Source organism: Lissotriton helveticus, chromosome 9 (genome assembly GCF_964261635.1).
Source record: "Lissotriton helveticus chromosome 9, aLisHel1.1, whole genome shotgun sequence".
In the NCBI taxonomy this organism is placed as follows: domain Eukaryota; kingdom Metazoa; phylum Chordata; class Amphibia; order Caudata; family Salamandridae; genus Lissotriton; species Lissotriton helveticus.
The window spans coordinates 327,627,399-327,654,957 of NC_136070.1; the positions used below are offsets into that span (position 1 = coordinate 327,627,399).

Below are 27,559 nucleotides of genomic sequence, written 5' to 3' on the forward strand. Positions count from 1 at the left end.
TGGGAGAGTGCCGCTGTTATGGGCCTCGTCATACATTTCGAGAAGGTGAGGAATAATATCCTCAGCATATGCCTTATAAAATTCCGCCGTAAACCCATCGGGGCCCGGCGCTTTCCCATTTGGCAGGGACTTGATAGCTGCGAGCGTTTCCTCCTCAGTTATGGGTAGTGCCAAGGATTCACGGTGTGCGTCCGATAACCACACCAGTGCCACGTCCGCAATGTATTCTAAGATTTCAGGTTCTGTGGCCATGTGCTGTGTGGTGTAGAAGTCACGATATGTGTTAACAAACGTGTGTAGGATACTGGGAGTGTCAAAGTGCAGTTGTCCCTTTTCATCCTCTATTTGCGTAACCAATTGTCGCTTATGTTGCATGCATATCTTCTGCGCTAGTACACGACCCGGTCGGCCTCCCTCTCCCAACCTGCGCGCCCTGTGTTTCTTGGATGTGTATCTTATTTCATCGTCCGCCAGTTCGTTATATCGTGTGATCGCCTCGCGTATGTCAGCCAGAGTCTTATTTGGCCTTCAGCTGTCGAATATCGCTCTCACATTTTTGCAATTGTGTTCTGATATCTTTCAAAATCCCAACAGTAGTGCAGATACATATTCCTCGGAGTGTCGCCTTAAAAGCCTCCCAAATGGTGCCAGCACTATCTACAGACTTGCTGTTGACAGCGAAAAAGTCCTCTATGGCCTTGTGTAATGCCTCTTTATAGAGTGGGTCTATAAGTGCTGCGGCATTGAACCCCACGTAAACGGGGGCGGGATGTATGTGGGGACAGCTAGGGATAGCACCACCGGATTATGGTCCGATAGCGTTTTAGGGAGGTGTGTGACATCCATGGCCCACGTGGAGGCCTGCTCGGATAGTAGCCAATAGTCAAGCCGCGACCAGCTGGCATGCGCTGCAGATGAGTGTGTGCTTTCTCGTAGGGTTGGATGACGGTCTCTCCAGACATCGTGTAGATTAAATTCTACGATGCCTTGAAGGAGAGTGTCCGCCGCATGTTTATGATGTTCAACAGTGTCATGTGAGCGGTCCAGAGCAGAGTCAAGGGCTACATTCAGATCTCCACCCCAGAGCCATTCTACCGGTGGATGATCGCGCAGCTTGGCAAACAAGGACATATAAAAAGCAGGATCATCGATATTGGGTTCAAATACATTGACAATTCCCACTCTAGTGCCCCGTAGTGTACCGGTAACAATAACAAATCTGCCTTGCTGGTCTATGTCTGTGCATTCCAAGCGAAATTGAACCCCTGTACGTATGAGGAGCGTCACACCACGGGCATAGGAGTAGTATGTGGCCGAGACAGAGTGCTCAGCCCATCTGTAACCTAGTGTCTTAGCCTTGCCACGGAGAAGGTGCGTTTCTTGTAGGAGTGCCAGGTCTATGGCGTGACGATCCAGATAAGCAAAGACCTGCCTGATTTTCTTAGAGCTATTAAGGCCCCTGACATTCACCTTAAGTGCCTACCCATAACCTTTCGAGCATTGCCATTGTACATGTAGGTACACTGTGTTAACTAAACTGATACATGAGTCTCTAGATCTAGAAGCACTTATATGACAGAAGCATAGTGTGACAGCCTTAGCCACAACAGAATTCCCTCCCCTACCCGCCACCCACTTCGCCATCCCAAACATGACGAAGCCTTCTCCCGGAGCAGTCTGCTCGTAACAAGAAAAACAACAGGTCGGCAGAATACTTCTGAACATGGGTCCTCAAACAGGACAGTTAGATCACACAGGGGGGGACCGGTCGCAGCCCGCTAATGACCCAGCATGGATATGCTGGGGGATCAAGCGACTCGCGTTAGTGCGAGACAGTAACAGTTAGGTCTCAGAGCTCATGTCGGAGCGTTCAACATTAGATATCGTGCAGTCTTCCAAGATCAGTTAGATATAACCTTCCAAATAAAGTTCCATCAAAAAGTCTCAGCCATGTAAGTGCGCATAGACAGTATATGAAGGATACAATAGGAGGTGCAGATGAGCATTCATGACCTCCGCCACATGGCCCCTGCGTTTTGTGGGTTACCGAAAGCAGAGAATGGCAGTTATTCCGCATCTGAAGGAGGGGTCCTGCTCGTGTTGTTGACCACGTGGTGATTTGCGTCTCAGCACATGAGGATGATTCGCTTGCAAATATTTAATCACTTCTCGAGGTGTGTTGCAGATCACGCTTGTCCCATTCAGAGTCACCTTTAAGTGCGCTGGATAGAGCATTGCATAGGGAACATCGTTATCTCTCAGCTTCCGTTTGATATCCATGTATTGCTTCCTAGCTTCCTGTACCTGAGAAGTGAAGTCCGGGTAGATGGAGATTTGCATGCCTTCATGCGTGAGAGTCCCGAGTTCACGGGCTTTCCGGAGCGCGGCATCTCTATCCCTATAGTTTAGCAGTTTGGCAATGATAGGGCGCGGTTTAGCTCCAACCGCCGGTTTTGGCGCCAATGTGCGATGTGCCCGCTCCACTATGAATACCGCGGAGAATATGTCTTTACCCAAGATGGTGGTCAGCAGAGTCTCTACATATGCTTCCATGTTACTTATATGAGTCGTCTCTGCAATTCCCAAAATGCGCAGGTTGCAGCGCCGCGAGCGCGCTTCTAGGTCCTCCGTTTTGGCCGCCAAATTTTGCAGGAGTGCATCCACCTTTTTATGCTTTAGTTCAAGCTGTTGCGTTGCGTCCTCAGTGTCCGATATCCGGCGTTCCGCCATATCCATGTGCTCAGCCTGTTTATCCAAGCGCTCCGACATGCGGTCCACCCGGTAAGTTAGGGAGTCAATCTTTCCGTCTATGTTGGCCAGGGTGGACTGAATGGCGGTGAACACAGTCTGAACATCTATTGGTGACTGAGCCGTTGGGGAGGGCACGGTATCTCGGACCGGTGCCTGGCGGTCAGTGGGCGGTGTGGGCATTTTCCACTGGTTGTCGAATTGAATTTTCGTTTGTGTTTTTTCCGGTTTGCCCATGGTGATGTCGAGAGAGGCAGATGGCGGCAGGGACCCAGCAAGTCGATGGTCTCTGGTCAGTGATCGGCTGTGGCGCGGGCTAGAGTCAGAGCGACCCCCACAATATCCGTCGGCACCTCCCAGGCTTTCAGAGCCGGTAATTGAGTGTAGAGCTGGAGAGGAGCAGCAGCTTATTGCGACCTATGCAGCAAGGCCCATCCAAACTGGCGCGTTGGCGGGCGGCAGGCCCAGCAGATAATCAGAGTGGCGTAGTTAGCGCGTGGTGATCAAAGCCGGTCACAGTCGAGTCTTGTGCATGGGGGCCCCCATGCAACCCACGGTAGAGTGAAGATGCAGGATAGTCAGGATCGGGGCACAAGCAGGGTACAGGCGCCACCCCTGTTATATGGGAGATGTGTGCTATTTAAGTCCAACAGGCGCGACAGCGATTTCTCACCTCCGTTCCGACATCGCCACCTCAGTTTCTCCACAGCGCGGGGGTAGTGCGGGACAACAGGATCAGCCCCCAAGTGGGCCCCGGCGGGGTGTGATTCCGAGTCTCCGCGGCTCCTTTAGGCCGTCTCGGCCTGCATCACGCCTCTGCAGCCGCGGGCTCGCGTAGCAATTATGTGGCCACGCACGGTCGGGGAGAACGCCGCGCCTCTCCCGGTACGTGTCAGAGCCTTCACCTTGATGTCGGCCGATTTTCATTGGGATTGCGGCAGCCTGTAGCGGAGACCTCCCGCTTAGCAAGCAGGCATAGTTTGTCGACAGTAGCTCATTGAGACCCAGGATTTCTTGTAGGATTATGGCTTGATCCGGAGAGCTCGCCTACAGCGTGGCCATTTCCAAGCTCGGCTAGCTCCGCCCCCGCCAGTAACTCAAACTTTAATGCTGCGAGACCTATTGCATTGCAAATGCTTGTTGCATTTGTCACCCCGAGTGGGACGGGTATGCTCAGACGTGAGTCCCGTGCTCTCCATGCCACTGGAATCAAGCTATCCAGGCTGATGAGGGCTGAAAGCCCGAAACCGGTCCTTGGATGCTTGTTTACAGTCCAGGAAGGACCTGGCTTGGCAGTTCGGGCTGGACTGTTCCCATGGGGCACATTGTCAAGACTGATTTGCATATGGCTGGGTTCAAACTGGAATGGCATGGTGAGCAAAAAAAACGATGGATTTAGGCCCAGATCTCTGTACTGGGGTGAATGCATGACATTGTTCTGCATTCTGTCCATAAACTGTTGTTTTTGCATTTGTCACTCTAACGAGGTCAGCTTGTGGCGTCACATCAGTGCATTAAAAATTCTGTTTGCTTTTTTTTTATGTTTAGAAATTTGTGCGGTCTTGTTTAATTTCTTTACTCTGCAGATGTCCTAATGCAGACGTCCTTCATGATTCAGATCCAGTGAACACATTTTCTCACTTGGGGATCTACTGAATTGATGCATTATTGAGCTAGTGTCCCGAAATGGCAAAAAGCCTTATGTCATGACATGTTATGACATATATTTCAATGTTTAGGCCCACTCAATGTGATGAGATAAGCTATAACTTTTCAGGAGGTGTGGTTTGCCATCCTTTGTGACGAGCTTAAGAGTTCTTGTGTGCACAAAATATAAATGTGCTGTTTTTTTGGCTACTGTAGCTTGCTAAAGCTCTTTTACAGCACTCAGTTGCTATTGTTTTGGTCTTAAGCACTATACAAAAGTTTTCAGTGATTGCTTCTGTATTGCAAAGGCAGAGAGCCTTAGCATTGGTAACAATATTTAATGCACATTTAGTGTATGTCATCGTTCAGGAAGTGGTGTTGCCTCATAAGCAATTTATTAGCTTTCTAGAATTAATTTCATTTTGGGCTGTTTATACAAAAGAACGCAATCCCTTTGATTCTGGTTACGTGTTGCACAAGTTAATGGAGCATACTGACGCACACAACTTTCCTGATGCAGATCAGGTAATGTGCCCGACTTAGTCACTGGCTTAATCGATTAAAATGTGCCAAAAATGCATTTAAGCCTGACTGTTTACCACATGGAAAGAGATGATTGGCAATTGAAATGACAATGCCCTCTGTGTAGCCGTGCCCACTCCCTTGTATGCTATTTAAAGTACTCTTTTATTTATGTATTTATTGAAAGGTTGCTTACTAGTTTCGAAATGGTATTTATGGTATCCAAAAACGTATGTGATTGGGTCAGGAAATGCCGCTAACCCCTACTTCAATGTTTGCTTAGAAACAAAATGCCACTTGAGTATTTCATGTTCTACCAACAAACGATTTGGTTGCCAAAGAAAAGATTCCCTTTTTGTGTTCTGCAAGTTATGTCAATATATAATGAATGCCTAGGTTCGCTTTTTGGTCACAACACATTAACTCACTGTTCTAAATGGCAGAAGAGGGGGTGTGCTTATATTTTTTTTAGGAGGCGCTTTGTAAAGTTTTTAATGTTATGTCCTCCCGGGTCATTTGTTCTTGCTTTTGTGGTGTTTTGTACCACCTCAACTGTGGTGGAGAATTTCTTTTTTTGTTGAGGGACATCAGCATCGTTCGACGCCGAGTCATTCTCTGCTCGACCTTTACATGATATGTGCTTAGTTGTAATATAATAAAGTGTATTCCTATCATGATAAAGTGTATTGTAAATTTTACTTTCTATTTCTTTAAGTAGGCAGCATTCAGAGGATGGTTCTACATCTCGCCTTACATCTGCTGTGAAGCCCATGAGAGACTTGTTACCATCTGAGGCAATCATAGACATCCAGCCCAATGCGGATGACCTCATTGATGAGGACCTAAACTATGTACCTGAGAATCCAGCCCTGCCTCAAACGAAACCCACCACGTCCCCAGTATACGGCTCTTCCCGGCCCTCCGCAGCACTTTACAGACCACCAGGGAGCAGTCAGCAACATTACCAGAGCACAGTATTTGTGACTCGCTCACAGAGACTGCCCCAGGCGAGCGTCCAGCCGGATAGGGTTGCAGATTCTCAAAACTGCCGCTCTCTTGAGACCATTAAGCAGTATGACCCAGAAGGATTTGGCCATGCAGCTGAGGTGCACCGAACCACCACTAAATCCGGTTTAGAAAGGGATGGACGTGAGGTTAGTACAAAGTTGTAAACTTTCTTTACCTTTCAGAATGTTAAAAAAGGACCTTTGAGGTCTTTTGCAGATGAGTGTATAGCTGTTAATGCATTAATGAGCTTTGCAGAATTCAATGATAATATCCCTTAGTTTCCCTGTACTATTACAGAAGATAGGGAAAAGGAAAATAGTTTTTTCCTATATCTCAATCATTGCACTACTGGCTACTGTTTTGTGAATATTTATCATGATTGTTCAGAACCTTAAATGCTTTTCATTTCCTTTATCTAATTTGAGAACACAGTGCAATACATAATCTGCAGACCGCAGTTGTTTGCTCTCGCAATAATGTTTGTGATAGGACTACTTACTTGTTTTATTTTTCTTATCAAATATCCCCTTTTTCTTAAACCTTTGGCATACATGCTTATACGTCTGCAGTAAAACGCCTTAAAAACTTGGATGGTATGTTTTGTGGCACTGAGCAGATTATTACTTTCACACAATAAAAGCCAAAATGTCTTTGGGAGCCCAAACGTATTGTAATGTAATTACATTTATATAGCACTTACAACCCCTGACAAGGCGTCGAAATGTGTGAATGACAATTCCTCTACCAACCTATAAACTTCTGGTCAGATTCCCTTACTCTGCCCAATTTCTTCCACCTTAGTATGAAGATGTTCTGCAGAACAGCTACTCGTAGCTGACATAGTATTTGCTTCTTACCCTTAAGTTTAAGTCAGAAGATCCTCTCTGGTCTGTAGGCTCTTCACTTATGTTCCTATCTTACTGCAGAAGATTGCTTTAAAAAAAAAATACAGATTTGTATGGGCAAAGGAACTAGAACACCAGTAACACTACCTTTCATGAGTTGGGCAAACCCACTCTATAAATATAAGTAGCGAATGCAATTGTCCATTGTGGGAGGATGTACAAAAGTTGATGCATTATGTGCAAGTTCTTTTCATGCTTTATGGAAGTTAAGTGCTTCATAACTGCGAAGCAGAAGGTAATTAAAAACCTTTTTGCAAACCACAGATCCCATTGATCTTTTTTATTTCTGGACAGATCATTTGGACCAAGGAAATGGTCCCTGAGTTAAAAGGAGATGTGGGCAGGTGTTCTCTTTAAAAGATCACCACTTTGAGGTGCTAATATGTAGTAACACTGGAAAGCATACAATTAAAAACCTTTTTGCAAACCACAGATCCCATTGATCTTTTTTATTTCTGCCCAGATCATTTGGACCAAGGAAATGGTCACTGAGTTAAAAGGAGATGTGGGCAGGTGTTCTCTTTAAAAGATCACCACTTTGAGGTGCTAATATGTAGTAACACTGGAAAGCGTACAGAGATTCTCATGCTACTTAACACCAGGTACTATACTGATGTGCACCGCAGTAACATTAGTGATCATGTCTGGTTCTGTTAGCACAGTGTAAGATGATGCTGGGTGGAGGGGGAGGGAGAAGGGGGCTGCTTTCTCGGTAGACAACCAGGACTATTCATTCGTTTTTTCGTTGACCAAATAATTTTTCCTCATTTTGAGACTTCTTTGGAACCCCCTTAGACGAAAGAGTGACGATGAAAGCTGTTAACAGGAAACTAGATTCCCCCAACCACATTTAATTCACTTTACTACCACAGGGAACAGGATGCATGTGCCTTCTTCAGATTCCTCCTGAGCCCATACAATGAGATGAGACTGATAGAAATGTAACAAGCCACTGACAGGGATACATTGATAAGTGGTGAGCAGGGAATGTCTGAGGGAGGAGCATGTCAAGGTGGATGGTGAGGAATCTAACTTTTTGGGGTGGGGGCAGGAATAGAGGAAGGTTGGCAACATATTGTTGGAGGTATTGCCATTCCACTAACATAGCCTCGGATTAATTTTCAGGACTTTACGTTTTTAGAGTTATCTGACATTCTGAATTCAGCAAAGCATAAGTTCACAACCAGGATTTGGTCTAATTTTGTGCTGAAGCGATAGAGGCAAGGATGTCCTCATTCTATGTTTTAGACATAATTCTGCAGTATCTTTTCTCAGGCATTGCCTACGCAAGACCTATGCAGTAACAAAACTAAAGTAATCCATGGTACACAAAAGATCACTATAAACCACCATTTCACATTTTTTCTTCATATGATTTATACATTTAGAATGCAGCATGTCTTAAGAGTTGTTATTCTAACATCTATTTTGTAAATGGTCTTTATTTTTTATGTTTTAAAACATCTGTTATTCAGCGCCAAGATACCTTTGAGCGATTGTGCGCTTTACTAATGCACGTTGTATTATTAAGTTTTACCAAATCATACAATTTAAGTTCAGCACAGTTCTTTTTGCCACATACATTTTTCTTGAGAAGCTTCTAAAAAATTTCCCCAATTCCCCCCAAACTCCATCTTGCTTTTGTCAACCCTCAAAGACTTTAGTTGGACTGCTCCATTGATGCCCTCAACCACTATGCCATCTGGTCCATCTGGTTAGTGCCACAACAGTTTAGTCTGATAGCAATACTCCGTATGGGGTGGTCCGTAGGGATACTTCAAATCAAATCAAAGATAGCTTTATTCGGTATTTGTACAAAAAAACCATAAAAGCACATTAGTTATAAATACTCTACTTCCATATCCTACATTAGGCATATTATTTCTCTAGACATCCTAATAAAAGATATTTCACAGATTCCATTAGAAATATTAAAAAGCGACTTAAAACAGTTAAAAGGTTAAAAGAGTTAAGCAGAATGGACCAGGGTAGTTTGTAATGTACTATAGAAATGTAATAAGGTACAATATAATACAGCATACAAACAATTTGTAAACATTTGATCCTCGTCCCTCTGCATCTTACTGCATACTTAAAAAGAAAAGCGACAGCTGAGGAGGCCTAGGTAGTTTGTGTTGTACTATACTATAAAGTGTCATAATATACAATATAATACAAACATACAAACAATTTCCAAACATTAAACCATCGTCCCTCTGCATCTCACTACGTACTTCAAAAAGGCAACCGCTGCGTGTATAGTAGGTTCATCTTGTAATAGATAGAATCTAATCAAAGCTGGTTTACATTGCCTCAAACCCCAAGTCTTGAGAATGGGTAACAAATAGCGCTTCCTTCCCCACTCGTAGTATTTGCAAAAGAAAATGCAATGAATGTTTGACTGGGTTGATATGTCGTCGCAAGGACATTTGATTAAGGAGGCAGACCAGTCATTTATGACGGGGAAAGATATCAGTCTATAGAAACAGTCTGTTCTCATTCGTGTCAGTAGCATTCTATGATAGCTAGAGAATGCCAATTCCAGGTAGGGATGTAAGCCTGGCCCATGGGAAATAAGACGGTGGGAAATCACCGTAGATTTGTTAGCATCGGTAAACCACCGCCTGTCTTCTAATAACCTAAGACAAATTTCCTTTAAAACTTTCTTGGGCATTTGCGTACAAGTACTTGGTGTCGTATACAGTTCTGGATGGCCAATAGAGTATAACATTTTTTTTATGTATGATAGCCAGGTGAACCTAGTAGCAGCTGATTGATTCATGCAGTCTTGGATAACATCCCTACTGAAAGCTGTCTCCTTGGAGGACCATATTTTGTGCCACAACATGACTGGGGTTATCTTTATGATATCTATGATGTGGACTCGGTCTAATTCTTTGTGGCATACGGTCGTAGAGATGGATCTTGGGACTGCAAGCAGAAACCTAAAAAAACCATTTTCTAATGTTTGAATTTCTGTGCAGTCGGCCGTCCCCCATATGCCTGCACCATATGTTGCAGTTGAGACGCACTTCGCTGCATAGATCTTAAGCAGAGAATCGACTGGTTTCCCCTCAGTCTCTTTGCGAATTGTTTTAGTGCGCCTATGGTGCGGGTGAGGGCCAGGCTGCGAGAAGTAATGGCTGTGGACCATGTGCCCCTATTGTTAAAAGTAATGCCTAAGTAAGTGAATGTTTTTGTCACGCCTATCTTTGATTCATTCACGAAGGTTTTGCAGTCAATTTTAGTGTTGTTTGTTGGGGTGCAACACATAGTGAAAGTTTTACCCACATTGATCTTCAGCCCTCTGTTACTCATGAAGGTTGAAAAGCCAGTTAGAGCCTTCTGCAGGCCTATCTGGGTACGTGACATGATGACGGCGTCATCGGCATATAAGAGTAGTGGTACCGATTCGCCGTTAATTTTGGGTTAGTCAACTTCCAAATTTGTTAAAAAATCTGCTACTTCGTTTACATATAAATTAAAAAGAAAAGGGGCAAGAATACAGCCCTGCCGTACGCCCTTTTCTATGGGGAACTTTTTAGTTAATTCTCCATTTTTGCCATATCGTACCGTGGCACCTGCATCTCTATAGAGTTCCTTAATGAAATTCAAAACATGTGGATTTATCCCCATCTTAGTCAGGGTGTTCCATAGCAGATTGTGATCCAAGCAATCAAAAGCCGAGCTTAGATCGACAAACGTCAGAAACAGATTCCCTTTCTTGACAGTTGTATATTTATTCATAATCCGTGTCAAATTAAGGCTCTGCTCGACCGTGCCCAGGCCACTCTTAAAACCATATTGGAGTTTAGAAAGAACCCCTTTACATTTGGCCCAGGCTTGCAGTTTTACCAATAAAATCCTGCCTGCTACCTTCATCAGGGAGTCAAGGAGTGAAATGGGTCGATATGATTTTGGATCCTGCCTATCACCTTTTTTGTAGATAGGAATTACAATTGCTTCGTGCCATGTGGCAGGGAAACCTGTTTGACTGTAAGTGTTCAATACGTTTGTCAAGAGTGGGGCCCAGAGTTCTAGATTTTCTTTGAATATGTCAATAGGTATTCCATCAGGCCCTGTGGCTTTTGAATTAGCACTCTCTCGTATAGCTTGCTCTCTCTCTAGAGGAGAGAAAGTAATGTTCAGAGGAAAGGCACTCATAGTGGTTGGTACTTCAGACTGTGATGGTGTATCAGGGGGTTGCGAAAATACATGGTGGTTTAGCGTCGCTAGGTCACCATTTTTTTTATATAAAGCGGTGAAGTAGCCAACCCATACGTCTTCAGGTATTGCCATCTCCAGGGAGTCGGTCTTATTCTCCGCAAAGAACGGGGCATTTACTTCCCTCCAAAAAGAGATATTATCCCTAAGGGCTAAGGCCTTAACTAAGGCCTCCCAGGCTGAGATTTTGAGTTCATTCTTCCTATGTTGTAATGTCTTTTTATAGAATGATCTCGCAGCTCTAACTAGGCTAGTATCTTTTGGTATGATTTTTATCGCCTGTAAGAGAGCCTTATGGGCTTTAGTGCAGGCCGAATCGAACCATCCGCTAATCTAGATGTCTCTGCGGCTTTTTGTTTCCTTGTTAGTTTATCAGTTATTGTGGCGGCAATCTTATCATATGCCACTCTGGTCATGTGGGGGTTAGGGTTTTGCTCTAAGCATGTCATGAAATCCTCTTGATTTTTGCTGATAAGTTCTTCTAGAAATCTTTTGGGGTCGACCTTGGCCCATTTAATTGCATACCCATTTTTTCTAGACAGAGAGATGTTGTGGCGGTATAGACTTACAGGTATACTTGTTTCTTGGCTGTCGGGGCTACTAACGGCAAGGCTGACGCCTATTGGGAAATGGTCGCTCATGGCTAGTTCTTCAGTTTTAAACCCTTTTACGATGCCCTGATGATTATTCGACATCAGCACAAAATCTATCACGGTACCTGCCCCTCTGCCGTGAAATGTAGGTTGAAATGCGACCATAGGCTCGGTGAGTTCATTGGCATATCCTAAGTCCCAATCATGCATAAGTTGGTTGAACAAATTGCCAAATACAGTGTGTTCAAAATGCGTGCAGGGTTCCCCTTTTAGGTTTGTTATGCCGCAGATTTTTGAATCACCGTGGGGGCATAAATGGCAATTGAAGTCTCCAACTATGAGGATGCAGTCAGTTTCCCCTACTCCTTTATTGGGTTTCGCCTGCCGAAAGGCTGCGCTCTGCGCAGATTTTCAGCGCAGGTGAAATCCTTTGTTGACTATAAGGAGTTCGGGAATGGAGGCTAGCCATTGAGTGCCGGATCTGTCCGTCAAGGCCGGACCAGATTCGGGGGCGTTCCCGAGATTTTTTCCCTGGGCGGAGTTACGTTGTTTCCCGTTCCCTCCCCTTTCCCGCCGTCCGTGTCCTCTCCCGCCCCCCTCCCGCCATCCGTGTTCTCTCCCGCCCCCCTCCCGCCGTCCGTGTCCTCTCCCGCCCCCCTCCCGTCGTCCGTGTTCTCTCCCGCCCCCGAATCTGGTCCGGCATTGAGCCGGCACCCGCCTTCCTGCTCCGGCCGTCTTCTGCGTCTCTCCTCCCCCTTTCCCGCCCCCTCCCGCTTGACATTTTTACCTTCCGATCAGCCGCATGGAGAGCGAGCAGGCAGCGGACTTCGCTGGAGGAGGAGGAGGAGGAATAGCTGCCCACATCCCGGAGGAGAGGATGAGCACCCAGCCATGGAAGCCGCAACCCGTTTGTGACGACAGTCAGGGCGGCCCCATCAGCGCACCTTCACAGGGGGAGGCCCCCGAGGCACAATGTCCCGGACCCCCGGACTGGGCACCTCCCGGAAGCCCCGAGGCCAGCGGCGGCTCCCTGCTCCCTAGGCAGCGGGAGCATGAAGAAGCCCCGGACAATTCCGAGCACAGCCCCCCCGTCCGGGGCCTCTTCGCTGAACATCAGCGCCGCCTCTCCCAATCCCCTTCCCCTCAGGGCTGTCCCACTGCCCGTCTACGAGGACTCTCACACCCCATCTCCACCTGCGGCCTCTCCTCATCATAGCCACTTAGAGCCCAAGACCACCGTTGAAACCTCTCAGTCTGCAGAGACTGCCTTTCAAGACCCCTCGTTCTCCGAGGCTTGTCCTCGCATACCCCTACCCCCGACGGCTGTTTCGTCAGGTTCCGAGCTTGCCTTGCCCAACCCCTTGTCGCCACCCTTCACATTGCCCTCCCTCTCCACCTCGCCAAACCCCTTGGAACCCGGATCTGCCCCGCCCAGCCACTTAATCTCTGCAGATGTTTCATTCAAGCCCCTGCCTGTGGCTTCCCTACCCACCCTCTTGCCACCCGGGGCCTCTTCATCCACCTGTCATCGTGAGTCCCCAACCCCCCCCTCCACACCCTGGCTTCGTTCACACCGCATGGCCTCCTGTAGAGAACAGGATCTGCTGCATATCTGTCGTGTCTGCCCAAGGGCGCATCCAGCTGAGAACTAGAGCGGCCGTGAGGTGGTGCCGGTAGTCAGTCCGCACCCGGACTTCGAGTCGCACCCAGAGGTCCCTGTTGAAGGGGGCGTGCAGTATATCTGCACCCCCGTGTTTGTGCAGTGTATGGGCACAGTGAGGTCAGCGTGAAACCGGCTGCAGGGACGGACGATGCAGACACGAAGTACGCCGCCGCTGCAAAGCCACCACGGTGGGGGAGGGACTCTTTTTGTGAACAAGAAGTCGCGCATCTTTAGGTTAGAAAAGCTGACGTTTTTTTACACGCCATGGTTTACTGCACACGCGATGACTAAACTTACGCAAACATCCCCAAGCGAGGCCTGCATTTTGAATAATGGGCATCATCTGGAAATGGGCATGTTCTGCAAATAATTATGGCCACCCAAAACGATGACCAGGAAGAAGAAGAGCATATTGATGTCTGAATATCAAACACCAGCGCAATAGAACATTCCGTGCATAAGCGCATGATTTAATGTAAAGCAGGTCGGCGCTGTTGGATGTTAATGTCAGTGGAATGCCTTACAGGAAGGGGGCGCATGCTGCGGGCACATCTCGGAAACGCAAGACTATTTTTGTGCAATGCTGAACGTGTCAAAATTCCGCTTCCCCTATCGCCCTCAACTTCCGTAGTGTTTCTGCTTGATGCCTACTCTGAGACCGACCTCTTGTATCTTGTGCACGGGTAGGGTAAGGCATGTAAACGGATTTATTTTTTTTTATTTTTTTTTATTTTTTGAAGACGTTTAATATTGCAAAAGAAGAAGTGCAGTACATATAGCAGAGCCTACAACCCTGCGGGCCGGCTGCAAGAAATCCGTGAATTGTGGGGGTATAGAGTTACAGGGGAAGGCATTGTGCATCTTCTCACTCGTTGTCCGGCATGCTTCTTCACTGGCGGATTAAGTATACTCTTCACATTTTGCACACGGTCTGTTCTATAATTGACGTCTCATTTTACATTTTTCTATAATTCAACCAGTAACTTTACAACATAAAACAGGGATGATCATATCAGTATGTCCCAGTGTGTCTGTGTTGCCAGCGCCGTGCCACATATCATCTGTGCGCACGGCACCAACGTCCCATCAACTCGCTAGGCATGCGTCGGTGGCGCCTCAGTGAAATGTGGGGTCTATAGCTTGCGTGTATGCGTAGCTGCGAAGCTGGTGTGGAACAGGTCCGGTGAGCGGTGGCATCCCCCCGGCCGTCAGCTCAGTGTACGGTGTGCGTGGCAGACACATGCGCCGCCCCTGTTGCATTTTCGGTGGGTGCCACCCGCTCCCGTGTTCCTTGCCGAGTGTCCAGTCAGTGGCGCTTGACCGCCGCTGTGTGACGGTGGGTGTTCACGCAACTGGTGAGAACAGGAGTGCGAGATCTTTAACTTGGGGTTACGTGGGGGGGGTCGGACATGAGGAGGGGGGGGAAAGTGTACTCGTGGGGGCTGGGTCAGGGCAAAGTTGCTAAGATCTGTGTTCGAGCTATTGTGTGGTGGAGGGTCCTCGTGTGTGCGGCCGATTGTTGGTCGTGGCTTGTGTGTCGGGGGGAGTCAGTGCTGCCCACAGTAAGGGGGGGGGCCAACGCGGCACGTGGTTTTGCCTACGGTGTCGCCGCTCGTGGGGCGTCTATCCTTCTCAGCTGTCTCTGTGTGAGCCCCCTGGCCTCGCCTTCCCCCCGCAGGGACCCCAGGATATCATTCCAAACATGTGCGATCGGGAACTGCCTCAAACCCGCAATCTCCTCACTTCGCAGTGCCGTGCCCTCTGCTCTGGCCCAGTTGAGAAAGGATGTGTACCAGTGTGCTGGGGTTGGCGGGTCTCTACTTTTCCAGTGCCTGGTGAGCAAGCGCTTGGCCGTGATAAGGCCTAGGTCCCAGAACCGGGCTAGTGGTTTATTTTGTTTAGTTCTCTTGTATAGCCCAAGAACGCATGCCTCCCACGTGTTTGGTAGCCCCGGGCCTGTGCTGTGCGTCAGGAGCGATGTCACCTCCCCCCAGTATGTGGACAGAGTCGGGCAGCTCCAAAGCATGTGCAGAATGTCGGCATCCAGCAGGTCGCACCTAGGACAGGCTGTGGTGTCTGTCGCGAAATACTTATTTATTCTATCTGGCGACAGATATGCCTGATGCAGTATATACAATTGAATAGTGCGGAAGCGGGAGTTACGTGGGATGTTCACAGGGCTGGTTAGGACCATTTTACATTCTTTGTCTGTCCACCCCCTCCCCCGGTGGGTCGCCCACTTGTCCCTGATCGGTTGCGTGGACCTCTGAGTGTGCATGAGGAGCGCCTGTGCCAGCCAGTGAGTAATGTGTGCTCCTCTGCCCATAACATGCAGGTACTGGATCAAGTGATGAATTTGTGGCTCCTCCTGGATGTCCCCCCAGGACTCCGTGTACGCCCTCACCACTGACGCGTGGAGCAGGAATTGTCCCGCTGGCAGGCCAGTGCTTACTGATAGTTCCGCAAAAGGAAGCAGGCCCCCGTCCGCGTAGAGGTCTCCCATTGTCTCCACTCCGGCGGCCACCCAGGGCTCCATGTTGCGTGGCGACACCATCCCATTCCTCCGGGGGGTACCCAGCAGGGGAAGGGCGGGGGCATACGGCTTGACGGACTTCGTCAACTTCAGGCAGCGAAGGAAACATTTGCGGGCCACGGCCACGTGCAGGGGTAGGGGGCGAGGCCCTTTGGTCAGTGGGTGAAACAGGGCACACACCTGTGGGTGTGTCCATTGGTAATCCGCGTTGGCAGTGTCGTCGAGGTGTGAGTCGCTAAGCCAGTACGTGACCCACTGCAGCTGTGCTGCCAGGTAGTATAACTCCATATTGGGGACCGCCAGCCCCCCCTCCGCTGTCGGGGAGTACAACTTCGCCAGGGCTACTCGTGGGCGCCCTGTGTTCCAGATCAGGCCTCGGAGCATCACCTCCAGTTCGCGGAAGATCTTTGCGGGGACATATAGCGGGACGTTTGCAAAGTGGTAGAGCAGTCTCGGTAGCGCAATCATTTTAGACAGAGCGATCCGGCTAGGTACATTCAACGGCAGGGTCCTCCAGAAGTTCATCTGGGCCCTCAGTGAGGACATGGCGCGCCCCAGGTTGCCTTCCAGTATATTCTGCGGGTCCCTATAAATGTGGAGCCCGAGGTACTTGAACGTGGTCGGGTACCAGGTGAGCCGGGCGCCACCAAGGTGCAATTCGCATTCCTCTAGGTCCGGGCTGAAGGCGTATACTCCGGACTTAGCCCAATTGACTCTGAGGCCCGATACCCCCTCAAAGGTCCGGAATATGTCCGACAGTGTTGCAGGCACCGTCGTGAGGTCTCGCACATAGAGTAATAGGTCGTCCGCGTAGAGCGAGACCGTGTGCACCCCGTCCGCCAGTGGGATCCCCCATTCCACTCCCTTGTCCCTCAGTAGAGCCGCCAGGGGTTCGATCGCCAGGGAGAAGAGAAGGGGCAACAGGGGGCAGCCTTGTCTGGTACCCCTGCGCACCCGCACCGTCTCCGACAGCAGCTTGCCCGTCCGTACGCGGACGTTCGGTCGCTGGTAAAGCAGTCCGACCATGTCCATAAAGGCGTCCCCGACGCCGAGTTTGTCGAGCACCGCTCCCAAGTACGGCCACTCCACCGAGTCGAAGGCCTTCTCCAGGTCTAATACGAGGCATCCTGACCTCGGCCAATGCAGTGTGGCCGCTTCCTGGACCCGAAAGAGACGTCGCAAATTACGGGAAGTGCTCCTCGCCGGCATGAACCCGTTTTGGTCTGCATGTACCAGTGCCGGGACCTCCAGGGTCAGGCGGCGGGCCAGCAGGGAGGTGAACACTTTGTAGTCCGTGTTCAGCATGGCCAGAGGCCTGTAGGACCCCATGCACGTGCCATCCCTGTCTGGCTTCAGCAGTGAAACCAGGGTCGCCTCATTTAGTGAGTTTGGGAGCGCCGAGTCCTCAATCGCGTGTGTGTAGAGCTTGAGCATCTCCGGGACCAGTACGTCCGAGCAGGCCTTGAAGAACTCGGCAGGCAGGCCATCGGGGCCGGGGGACTTGCCGTTGGACATTGCGAAGATGGCTTCCCGCAATTCCTCTTGGGTGAATGGGCCCCCTAAGTCCTCCTGCTGTGCGTTCGTCAGAGAAGGCAGTTGGATGTCAGCAAGGAAACCCTCTATGGTGGCCGTTGAGACCCTCAGCTGTGACTTGTATAGGGCCTGGTAGTGCCCCACAAATGCCTGGTGTATCTTGCTTTGTGTGTACACGATTTCCCCTCCAGTTGTCCGAATGGCGGATACTGGTTCCGTGCGGGATTCCTGTTTGACCAGCCAAGCCAGCAACCTCCCCGGTTTGTCGCCATGTTGGTGTACCCGCGCTGAGTGGGCCGCGAAGTTGACGTGCTTCAGTCTCTCTAGTAGCGCAGCGTGTTCCTCACGGGCCTCCCGTAGCCGGTCACTCGCGCCGATCACTGCCTCCCGTTCCCAACGGAGCAGGTCCGCCTCCACCGTGCTTAGGTCCGCTTCCAACTTTTTCTGTATGCTCCCTTGTGTGCCCAAGCAATGACCCCGTACCACCACTTTGAAGGCGTCCCACTCCACACTAGTGGAGGACGCCGTGCCCGAGTTGTCATCGAAGTACTGCGCTACTCGGGCCTGCAGGGCGTCTCTGAAGGGTGCGTCGAGCAGCAGGGCGGGTTGTAGCCGCCACGCGGGTATGGGTGGGTGTGGGCGTTCCCATGTTATTGCCAGCGTGTGTGGATTGTGGTCTGAATGTGTCCGGCCGAGGTATTGCGACTCAGTAATGTGTGGTAGCATTTCCGTTGTCACCATGAATCTGTCCAGGCGGACATGTAGCGTGTGTGCCCCCGAGTAATATGAATATACTCTGGTGTCCGGGTTGTGCGCGCGCCATGCATCCCTGAGGTCCCACTGTGTCGCCCATCTTGCGAACGCCTGCGCAACCCCCAAAGAAGTAGCATCTGGCCTGGGCGGGGTCGAGCGGTCCAGCGCAGGGTCTAGCACTGTGTTGTAATCACCTCCCAGTACCCAGGGGATTCCGTGCCAGGGCGCCAATTTTTCCGATAGGTGTGTCAGAAAGCTTCCCTGGTCTGTGTTTGGAGAGTAAACGGACGCCAGAACTACTGGCTGTCCGTCCATCCGACCCTTCACCAGTACATACCTCCCCCCCTGGTCTGTGAGCACTTCAGACATTGTGAAGGGGGTGCCCGGTCTCACCCACAGTAGCGCCCCACGTGCAAACGATGAGTATTCCGTGGCGTACAACTGACCCCTCCACCTGCGCCGCAGTGCAGCTACCTCCGCCCCACATAGGTGTGTCTCCTGCAGGAGTGCGATTTGTACATGGTGCCTTTTCAAATAGGAATATATCTGGTATCTTCGCGCAGGTGTGTGCATTCCCCTGATGTTCCAGGTGCATATCTTAATCGAAGTCATACTAGCGGTGCATACTCCTCCCCCTCCCTCGTACAAACAGCCGCTCCACTAGAGGCCCTCCCTTCGCCATCCTCAGCATGTCCATCTCCACCCCTCGTAGTACACTTTGCATTGATCAGGTAGACATTAGGTGGGGAAAAAACAATAACCAACATTAACCAACTGTGGGCAAGACCCACTGAAATACCAAAGGGACCGTGGCGAAACGGGCCACCGTCCATAATCTCAATTGAGAGGGACAACAATTCCAGTCTAAGGGGCAGTGCGCATAAGCACAGTTGAGGCTAAGAGGAAGTTGAGTCAGTTAAAGGAGTTCCGGTTCCATCCCCGAGCCTCTAGGTGCAGGCCGTTTGCTGGCCACCGGCTGTGGACCGGCACACGATGTGACTCAGGTCCCAAGGAGCCCCTTTTGTGTGGACCCCGGCTATTTGGGGGGAAGGGTCGCAGTTCTGTGCGAGCTCTCGGCCCCAGTCAGGGAGGGCACCTCTCCCCCCCAGGCCACACCTGCAGCCAGCCAAGGATGAGCACGGGTCAAGGGGCAACCCCACCATCACCAATCCCATCAGTCTTCAACGCCATCGAGGCAGTACTCACTGTGTCTGTGGTCCGCAGTTCATTCGGCAGGCAGGTGGGGTGGAGGAGCGCACCCCCAGCTGCACCTGGCGCCAGTAGCGCTTCAGCGTCTCGTCGATCATTGCCACGTCCCCCTCGCCTGGACGGTCCTGTTCCAGACTGCTCTGTGGGGCTAGTGGATCAGGTCTGAGGTTTGCGGCGTGACCACCGGCAGTTCCACAGAGATCTGTGAGTTCGGGATCCCGTATATGGCTTCATCGTCGTCGCTGGGCGCTGTCTGCTGTCCGTCCTCGGGGTGTGATTCTTGGGAGGGTGGGTTGCTGAGCTGGGAAACTTTCCGCATCGCGTCGCGCTGTTCCTGGAGCATTTGATCCAACGGGGGAGAGTGCCGAGACCCTCCCTCTGCCCGTTGGGACGGTTGTGTTCCGTGCCTCCGGCGGTGTCGTGGGCCGCGTCGCCTGGACCTTGTCTCGCCCCCCCGATGGGTCTTGGGTGCCGTGTCCGTGCCTCCGTCCAGCCACTCGCTAACCTCCCCGGGGGTCCCGAAAAAGTACGTGTTGTCCCCCGCCACCACTCTCAGCTTTGCGGGGAAGAGCAGTGAGTATTTGAGGCCTGCAGTGCACAACCTCCTCTTAACTTCCAGGAAGTCATGTCTCTGGCGCTGCACCTGGATGGTGTAGTCGGGGAAAAACATGATCGCCGCGTTGTCTATGCGGATTTCGCCCATTTTCCTCGTTTCCCGCAGCACTGCGTCACGGTCCCTGTAGTTCAGTATCCTGAAGAGCAGTGGCCTCGGGTTGGCGCCGGTCGTGTAGGGCCTGGTCGGCACTCGGTGCGCTCGTTCTACGACAAAGTGGGGCGAGAGCGTGCCTTCTGGCAACAGGGTCCGCAGCCAGTCTTCCACATGTTGGGCAGGGTGGTTCCCTTCCCATTTTTCCGGGACTCCCACGAGCCTGACGTTGTTGCGTCTCGCCCTCCCTTCCGCATCCTCGGCCCTGTCTTCCAGGAACTCCACTCTGTTCAGGAGATCCTGCACGTGTTTGTCCGTTTGGGTGAGTCTGGGCTCTATCTCCTTCACTGAGCCTTCCAGGACTTTCGTTCGGTCGGACAGCTTCCTGTGGTCGTCTCTCAGGAGGGTCAGGTCCACGGCCACGCCGTCTATCTTGGACTCCAGGGAGGTCCTGGTCTGCTGGAGTGATTGTTCCATTCGCTCGACGGCCGCCAGCACGCTGTCTAGTCTCGTGGCCAGCTGTTCGGCAGCCATTTTGTCGAGCTGCTTGTTCGTCTTCCCCTTCTGCGGGGCCCCACCAGTCCCGGTGCGGGTCCGCACCCCTCCTGACATGTGCGGGTGTGAACGACCAGCAGATTTGTCGTCTCCGCCGCTCTGGTGGCTCCTCTGGGATCACCCCCGGCCTGGGTTGGGGGTTCGCTGGTCCGAGTTCCTCCCCGGCCGCAGCTGGCGTCTTCGCGGGGGAGGGCGGGGGGTCCGTCGGGTCTTCGCCCCTCCGTGGCCCAGCTCCGCCACGTAGCCCCAGATGTAGCGGGCGTCCCAGTGGTCCGGGTGTCTCGTGTGAGGCCGGTCGCTCCCTCCTGGCCCTCCCTCCTCCCCGCACGTGTGCCTGTGCGGAGGGGGGCGGGGGGGAGTTCGCAAATGTCTTTGCGTGGGTCTTCACTTCGGGGGGGGGGGGGACCCCCACCGTGCCACCATCCGCCGATTGCGAGCCCGACCGGTGACAGTGGCGGCGAGTTGCGTGTGGCTTCCCTGCCCCGGCCTCTCCGTGCCTGCACCCTTGCCCGTGACTCCCGGTCGGCGCTCCTCGGTCCTCCCAGGTGTATCGTAGGCAGCGCTACTGGACTTGTGGCGTGAGTGCTGGGCGCTGGGTCCTCGGTACCTTCCGAGCGGTAGCGGGTTACTGGTGGTCCTCGGGGAGCGCGGGCCAGGCGCGGTGGCGAGCTGTGGGCGGCCTCTCCCCCCCCGGGCCCCCCGCGCCTGCCCGCGAGTCCGCAGCTCCCCGGGCAGCGCCTGGCGTCGGGCCGCGTCCCAGGGGTCTCCCGACTCTCCCTCTCCTCACCGGGCAAGCCGCGGTCCTAGGCTGCGGCGCACACGCTGGACTGCCGTGGCTCGCCGGCCGGGGCAGCGGCAGCGAGGCTGGTCGTTGCTGGTGCGGCGGCAGTCCACTGGCGGCCCTCGAGGAGTATGGGCCGGGGCCTTCACGCTTGGCCCAAGCCTCGGTCTCTCGTGACCGCACCGCCGGTCAGGTGGCCACAGGGTCCGCAGGAGGGCCGTGGGACAGGCCGGGGTCCGGTCCGACGGAGCCTCAGGACAAAAGTCGGCCTGGCTGTTGGGATGGTCTCCGCGGGTGTCCGCCTGCAATTTCCAGCGGCCCCGATGTAAATTGGCGGATAACTGGCTCGGGGAAGGGGAGCTTTTCACAGAGCTCTACCCGAGCACGTCCTCCGCCATTGCGTGCTTAGCCACGCCCCCATGTAAACGGATTGATCATGAACATTCAAATGTTACATTTCATGAATCTTGTGTCTAGTGTGAAGGCATTGTGACCATGTAACATCGTGCTTACTTTTTAACAGTATTATTTTCATCCTAATTCACCCATTTTGTTCCAATAGATTTAGGCCTCATGCTTGATTTCTCTATTTTTTTTATTTAACATAGCCGGTTGTTGTCACAACACCGTAGTATAAACATCTTTGGTGGCAGCATAAATCGATTATTCCAGATGCTGGTGTTTGGTGATTGATCCAGGTCAGACAAACTCAAAGGGCCTTCCTCATTTCGGCACACAAGTGGGCGGTCTTAAAAAAGACAGCAGCTTAAGTTGGCCTCGTCTTTGCCTTTTAAAGAGAAACACAATGCATATGGGCAGTGTTTATTTACGAATAACATTAGTGTGGGAACTATGGAGGCCTCCTTTCAAAAAGAAAATACCGGCCATCTGTTCACTTTTTAACATTCTGCAAATGCCCGGACAGGAATCCTAAGTAAAACTTTACATAAAACCGTCTGTATAATATTTTACATGGCCTTTTTGTTTTTATTTAATTTAATTATCAGTTGGGGGTTATTAGGACAACCGTACAGCACACTGAAGTGTAGCTCAGCTGCTGTGCAAGGGTTAGCTGCTGCTCAGGGTTTAGCTGCTGTGTGTGTGGCTCTCTGTATGTATGTGTGTGGCTGTGTGTGTGGCTCTCTGTACGTGTGTGTGTGGCTCTCTGTATGTGTGTGGCTGTGTGTGTCGCTCTCTGCATGTGTGTGTGTAGGAGAGACAGCAGTGTGAGAGACAGCAGTGTGAGTCTTCTAGGGAGAGCATGGTGTGTGAGAGGCAGCAGTGTGAGTCTTCTAGGGAGAGCATGGTGTGTGAGAGGCAGCATTGTGTGAGAGACCGCAGTGTGAGACCTTTTATTTATGTTTTGGTTTTTGAAACAAATAAAACGCATGGTTATCTGCAATATCATTAGCTCAAACTCGCGTAAATACGCGACCTATTGCATTGCAAATGCTATAGGTCTCGCATTTGCGAGAGATTAAGCTATTGGCATTGTAAATGACAATGCCATTTATTTATTTATTTATTTATTTTCAAAACCAACACATACATAAAAATTGTCATTTACAATGCCAATAGCTCAAACTTTTCAAAAGGCGAAACCATTGCATTGTAAATGCTTGTTTAGAATAGAGGTCAACTCACTTATAAGTGCTTTAGCGTCCTCTTTTTTAACGTTCTTGTATAGATTGATCAGAAGAGTACGCCGCCCTTTCCCTTTTAGCAGAAAGCCCTGCAGCAAATTACGTTCTCTATTTTTAGGTCCCTCTACTTCGTATGTCTTCACTATCAGGTTGGCCAGGTTGGAAACATGCATGCACAGGCCTCCAGATCCTCTGCCTCGGTTACCCTGGGTGGCAGGAGTATAAAAAGTACTGAAACCCTGTAAGTAAGTCGCCTCTCGATCCCAACACTCCTGCAGACATATTATGTCATATTTATCTGCAAATGCTAAGAAGGTTTGGTCCTTGGATTTATTGGAGAGGCCTGCGATGTTCCACGATGTTAATGTCAGACTAACTCTCCTCTTAATCTGAGGTGGGCGTTCTTTTAATTGGGGTAGGTTCGTGTTGGTGAGTGCATTTTTCTCTGATTTATCCAGAGTATCGATGGGTATATTATCACGGGGCAAGGTATCAATATGCTCCTTAATGTCTGTGGTGGAGAAACCCTCCACAGTTGGTTCCATAAGTAGATGTTGAGAGAATAACTGGGTCTGAGATGTTAGCAATTTACTCGGAGTGGTGGAAATGGTTGTCAGTATGGGGCTAGTATGGAAAGGCACCTGATTATCATTATACAATTGATGTGCTGGATCTGAGACCACAAAAGCTGAAAAAGAGCTAGGTGCCTGGTAAACCCCTTGTGTATACCCTGATGGTCAATCAACCATTTCTAAACAGTCGTATCTGTTTTTTGTGGGGAAACCTCCCCACCCTTCTGAGTTAGAGTAGTCTCTTCTAGGGAACCAAGGTCGTGATACCCATTCTCTAGACCAGTTTCTATTTCTCTGCCTATTCCAATGGCCCACCTGGTTCCAGGACCTGTCTGGACCCTCTTCCCAGTTCGAATGTTCTCCGTAATCACATAGATTCGAAGGTGGGTAAAAGAAGGACAGGCGATGAGTGTCAATCCCACCCTTCTTGTCCAAGGCAGGCCAGGAGCAAATATAGTCCACCATAGAGGGATCGTCAAAATTGACTATAATGCAGTCGCCCTGAATGCTTTTTTTGGATTCTCCAACCCATGGCACTCTGCGAATCGTAGAGATTCTGCTAGTGTTTGATGGTTGAAGAGGTCTATTTTGACTCAACCATTGCAAGACCTTGTTACGAAGGGACCAGGGACATTCGTCTGTGTTGTCCGACAGCTCTGGGACCCCGGTGAGGATGACAGTGTATGGGGTCGCCTCAGGTGGCAAGTGTGTTGGACGTCTAGGCCTCCCTCCCTTCCTCCCTGCACCCGATAATTTTAGAGGCAGCCCCTTTGATGGAATAGGTAATGTCGCTTTCGACTTAGCATCCTGAGTTGGGCCTTTAGATAAGCCCGTGGGAGCCTGGGGGTTCTGTGAGACATGATTTGATTTTGCCATCCCGCCTCCTATGGTGCTTTGTGATGTATCCTGTGCAGGGGTCTGTTGCCAAATTGCAGTTTTTGGGTTTGGTACGGATTTCACTTGAATGTCAGATTGTACTTGTTGAGTTAATGTACCAGTGTCGTTAGTTTCCCCCCCCCCCCCCTGTGATAAGCGGGCCTAGTGTTTTCTGAGAGAACGGTGGAATATTCAATTTTGCTAATTGTTTCTCAATATTCATGAGACTTTTTTCCACAGGATGTAAATAACGTTTGAAGAGTTCCCCCACGTTTTTTAGAAGCAATTTGTTATTAGCTGTGCATGAGTTGCATGTATTGCATGTACCCCCCCTTGCCCCCATGCCAGTTAGAATCTCAACTACCCCCGTGGTGTTAAGTTGGGGGGAGTTATTGTCAATTTTGGATTTGACAGAAGAGGGATTTGGAACATTTTTTTGAATATTCTTAGAGGGTCTAGATATAAGGGTGTCCTTTTTCCCCCCCGCCCTTTTTGCAATTGCTCCCTCCCTTTTACCCTTATTGCTTATAGTTGGCGTTTCTGCATAGGAGTGTGACAAGTGTAAATCAGGGTTTTTTTCCAAATCATCACTGGATTGTAAATCAAGAGACAACTGGGTTGCAGAAAGATCCACTACACTAGGGACCGTATGTATCTCTACAGTGGTTTCTGGTGGAAGTAACAAGGGGGTAATCTGCCCCTGATGGATGGGGGTTTTGGCGGCAGCAAGGAGCCCCATAGAAGATCTTCTAGCTACTTCCAATTCGTGAGAAACTCGGCGCTCAAGCAGGACTATACTCTGGTCTATTACCTCGTTAGTACGGGTGATAAAAAGGTCTATGGGGCCTGTAACCTGTGCTGTGCTTAGCGCCATTTTGCTTCTAGTGCCTCTAGTCATGGTATGACAGGGTCTGCTATAGTTTGGTGAATAATGGTAATAATGAGGGGACACAAACTGAAAACGTTACTTCACAAAAGTCAATACCGATGAACTAACAGGAAGTCCGGAAAACAAAATGAAATGCAAGGGACGTGGCCCAGTCCAGTCTTACCCGGTCTTTAACGGGCATAAATGGGCCCGCCCTTGGCCCGGGCTTCGCCCGGCGTCCCGTGTGACGGAGGTGATGCTGTATTTGAGCGCCTCCTGGCGCGCAAAGCTCGCGGTATGTGCCGCTTTGAATTCTGGGGCTTGTGGTCTCTGGTCCGTCCCACGCTCCACTCGGCAGCCAGACGTCGTGGTGGGAAAGGCGTCAGGCGGCGGGAGGCGGGCGGTCAGAGCCCCGTGCAGGAGTCAGCAAGATGCTCTCAGAAGGGTCGAGGTACAGCAGGTGAAAGACAAGGCAAAAGGTATTCCCCCCCTCGACCGGGGTGATGCTGTATTTGAGCGCCTCCTGGCGCGCAAAGCTCGCGGTATGTGCCGTTTTGAATTCTGGGGCTTGTGGTCTCTGGTCCGTCCCACGCTCCACTCGGCAGCCAGACGTCGTGGTGGGAAAGGCGTCAGGCGGCGGGAGGCGGGCGGTCAGAGCCCCGAGCAGGAGTCAGCAAGATGCTCTCAGAAGGGTCGAGGTACAGCAGGTGAAAGACAAGGCAAAAGGTATTCCCCCCCTCGACCGGGGTGATGCTGTATTTGAGCGCCTCCTGGCGCGCAAAGCTCGCGGTATGTGCCGCTTTGAATTCTGGGGCTTGTGGTCTCTGGTCCGTCCCACGCTCCACTCGGCAGCCAGACGTCGTGGTGGGAAAGGCGTCCGGCGGCGGGAGGCGGGCGGTCAGAGCCCCGAGCAGGAGTCAGGAAGATGCTCTCAGAAGGGTCGAGGTACAGCAGGTGAAAGATAAGGCAAAAGGTATTCCCCCCCTCGACCGGGGTGATGCTGTATTTGAGCGCCTCCTGGCGCGCAAAGCTCGCGGTATGTGCCGCTTTGAATTCTGGGGCTTGTGGTCTCTGGTCCATCCCACGCTCCACTCGGCAGCCAGACGTCGTGGTGGGAAAGGCTTCTGGCGGCGGGAGGCGGGCGGTCAGAGCCCCGAGCAGGAGTCAGCAAGATGCTCTCAGAAGGGTCGAGGTACAGCAGGTGAAAGACAAGGCAAAAGGTATTCCCCCCCTCGACCGGGGTGATGCTGTATTTGAGCGCCTCCTGGCGCGCAAAGCTCGCGGTATGTGCCGCTTTGAATTCTGGGGCTTGTGGTCTCTGGTCCGTCCCACGCTCCACTCGGCAGCCAGACGTCATGGTGGGAAAGGCGTCAGGCGGCGGAAGGCGGGCGGTCAGAGCCCCGAGCAGGAGTCCGCAAGATGCTTTCAGAAGGGTCGAGGTACAGCAGGTGAAAGACAAGGCAAAAGGTATTCCCCCCCTCGACCGGGGTGATGCTGTATTTGAGCGCCTCCTGACGCGCAAAGCTCGCGGTATGTGCCGCTTTGAATTCTGGGGCTTGTGGTCTCTGGTCCGTCCCACGCTCCACTCGGCAGCCAGACGTCGTGGTGGGAAAGGCATCAGGCGGCGGGAGGCGGGCGGTCAGAGCCCCGAGCAGGAGTCAGCAAGATGCTCTCAGAAGGGTCGAGGTACAGCAGGTGAAAGACAAGGCAAAAGGTATACTTCATTCATCAAAGGAGTCAATTTATAGTTAAGGGCTTTCTTTCATTTCAATCCAGACAGCAATCCCGATCAGCCATTTTGTACTCCATGCAACCCACTCTTTCCCTCCGCAATCAAAGCAGTTGCAAGTCTGGGAGTCCCTCAGCTCTGTTAACATTGCCGCCCTTGCACATACATGGTCTACCTTGTCATCCTTCCTAGTGTGCTTCCTGTGCATTTTCCCGGCAACCACCCACTCTGAAATGTTTTTGAGCCAGTCCCTGTAACCTTGGGGTTCCGGAGCCAGCCATCACATTGGCTACTCGGTGTTTAGCTAATGCTAGACCAAGGAGCATAAATTTCCTACTCTGCTTCCTCCATTTCGGTATTGGGAGCAGGCCCAGCACTACCAGTTTGAAAGTGAGTTGAACCTTCTACCCAATGGCCATATGAAGCCTGTCGACAACTTCCTGCCAGAACGGTATAATGGACCTACAAGCCCAAGCTGCATACATAAAAAA

General features: G+C 51.0%; 1 protein-coding gene across 2 annotated transcripts in view; it reads left to right on the forward strand.

Annotated features, from left to right (window-relative positions):
* Nucleotides 1–27,559, forward strand: part of ZC3H14 (zinc finger CCCH-type containing 14) — a 319,723-nt gene that overhangs the window by 96,558 nt on the left and 195,606 nt on the right. Inside the window, exon 6 of one of the 2 annotated variants that reach the window (XM_078660018.1) lies at nucleotides 5,633–6,071. In XM_078660018.1, coding sequence (XP_078516144.1) covers nucleotides 5,633–6,071 — 439 coding nt within the window. The remainder of the gene's footprint in view (nucleotides 1–5,632; nucleotides 6,072–27,559) is intronic. The other variant, XM_078660019.1, reaches the window with a different exon arrangement.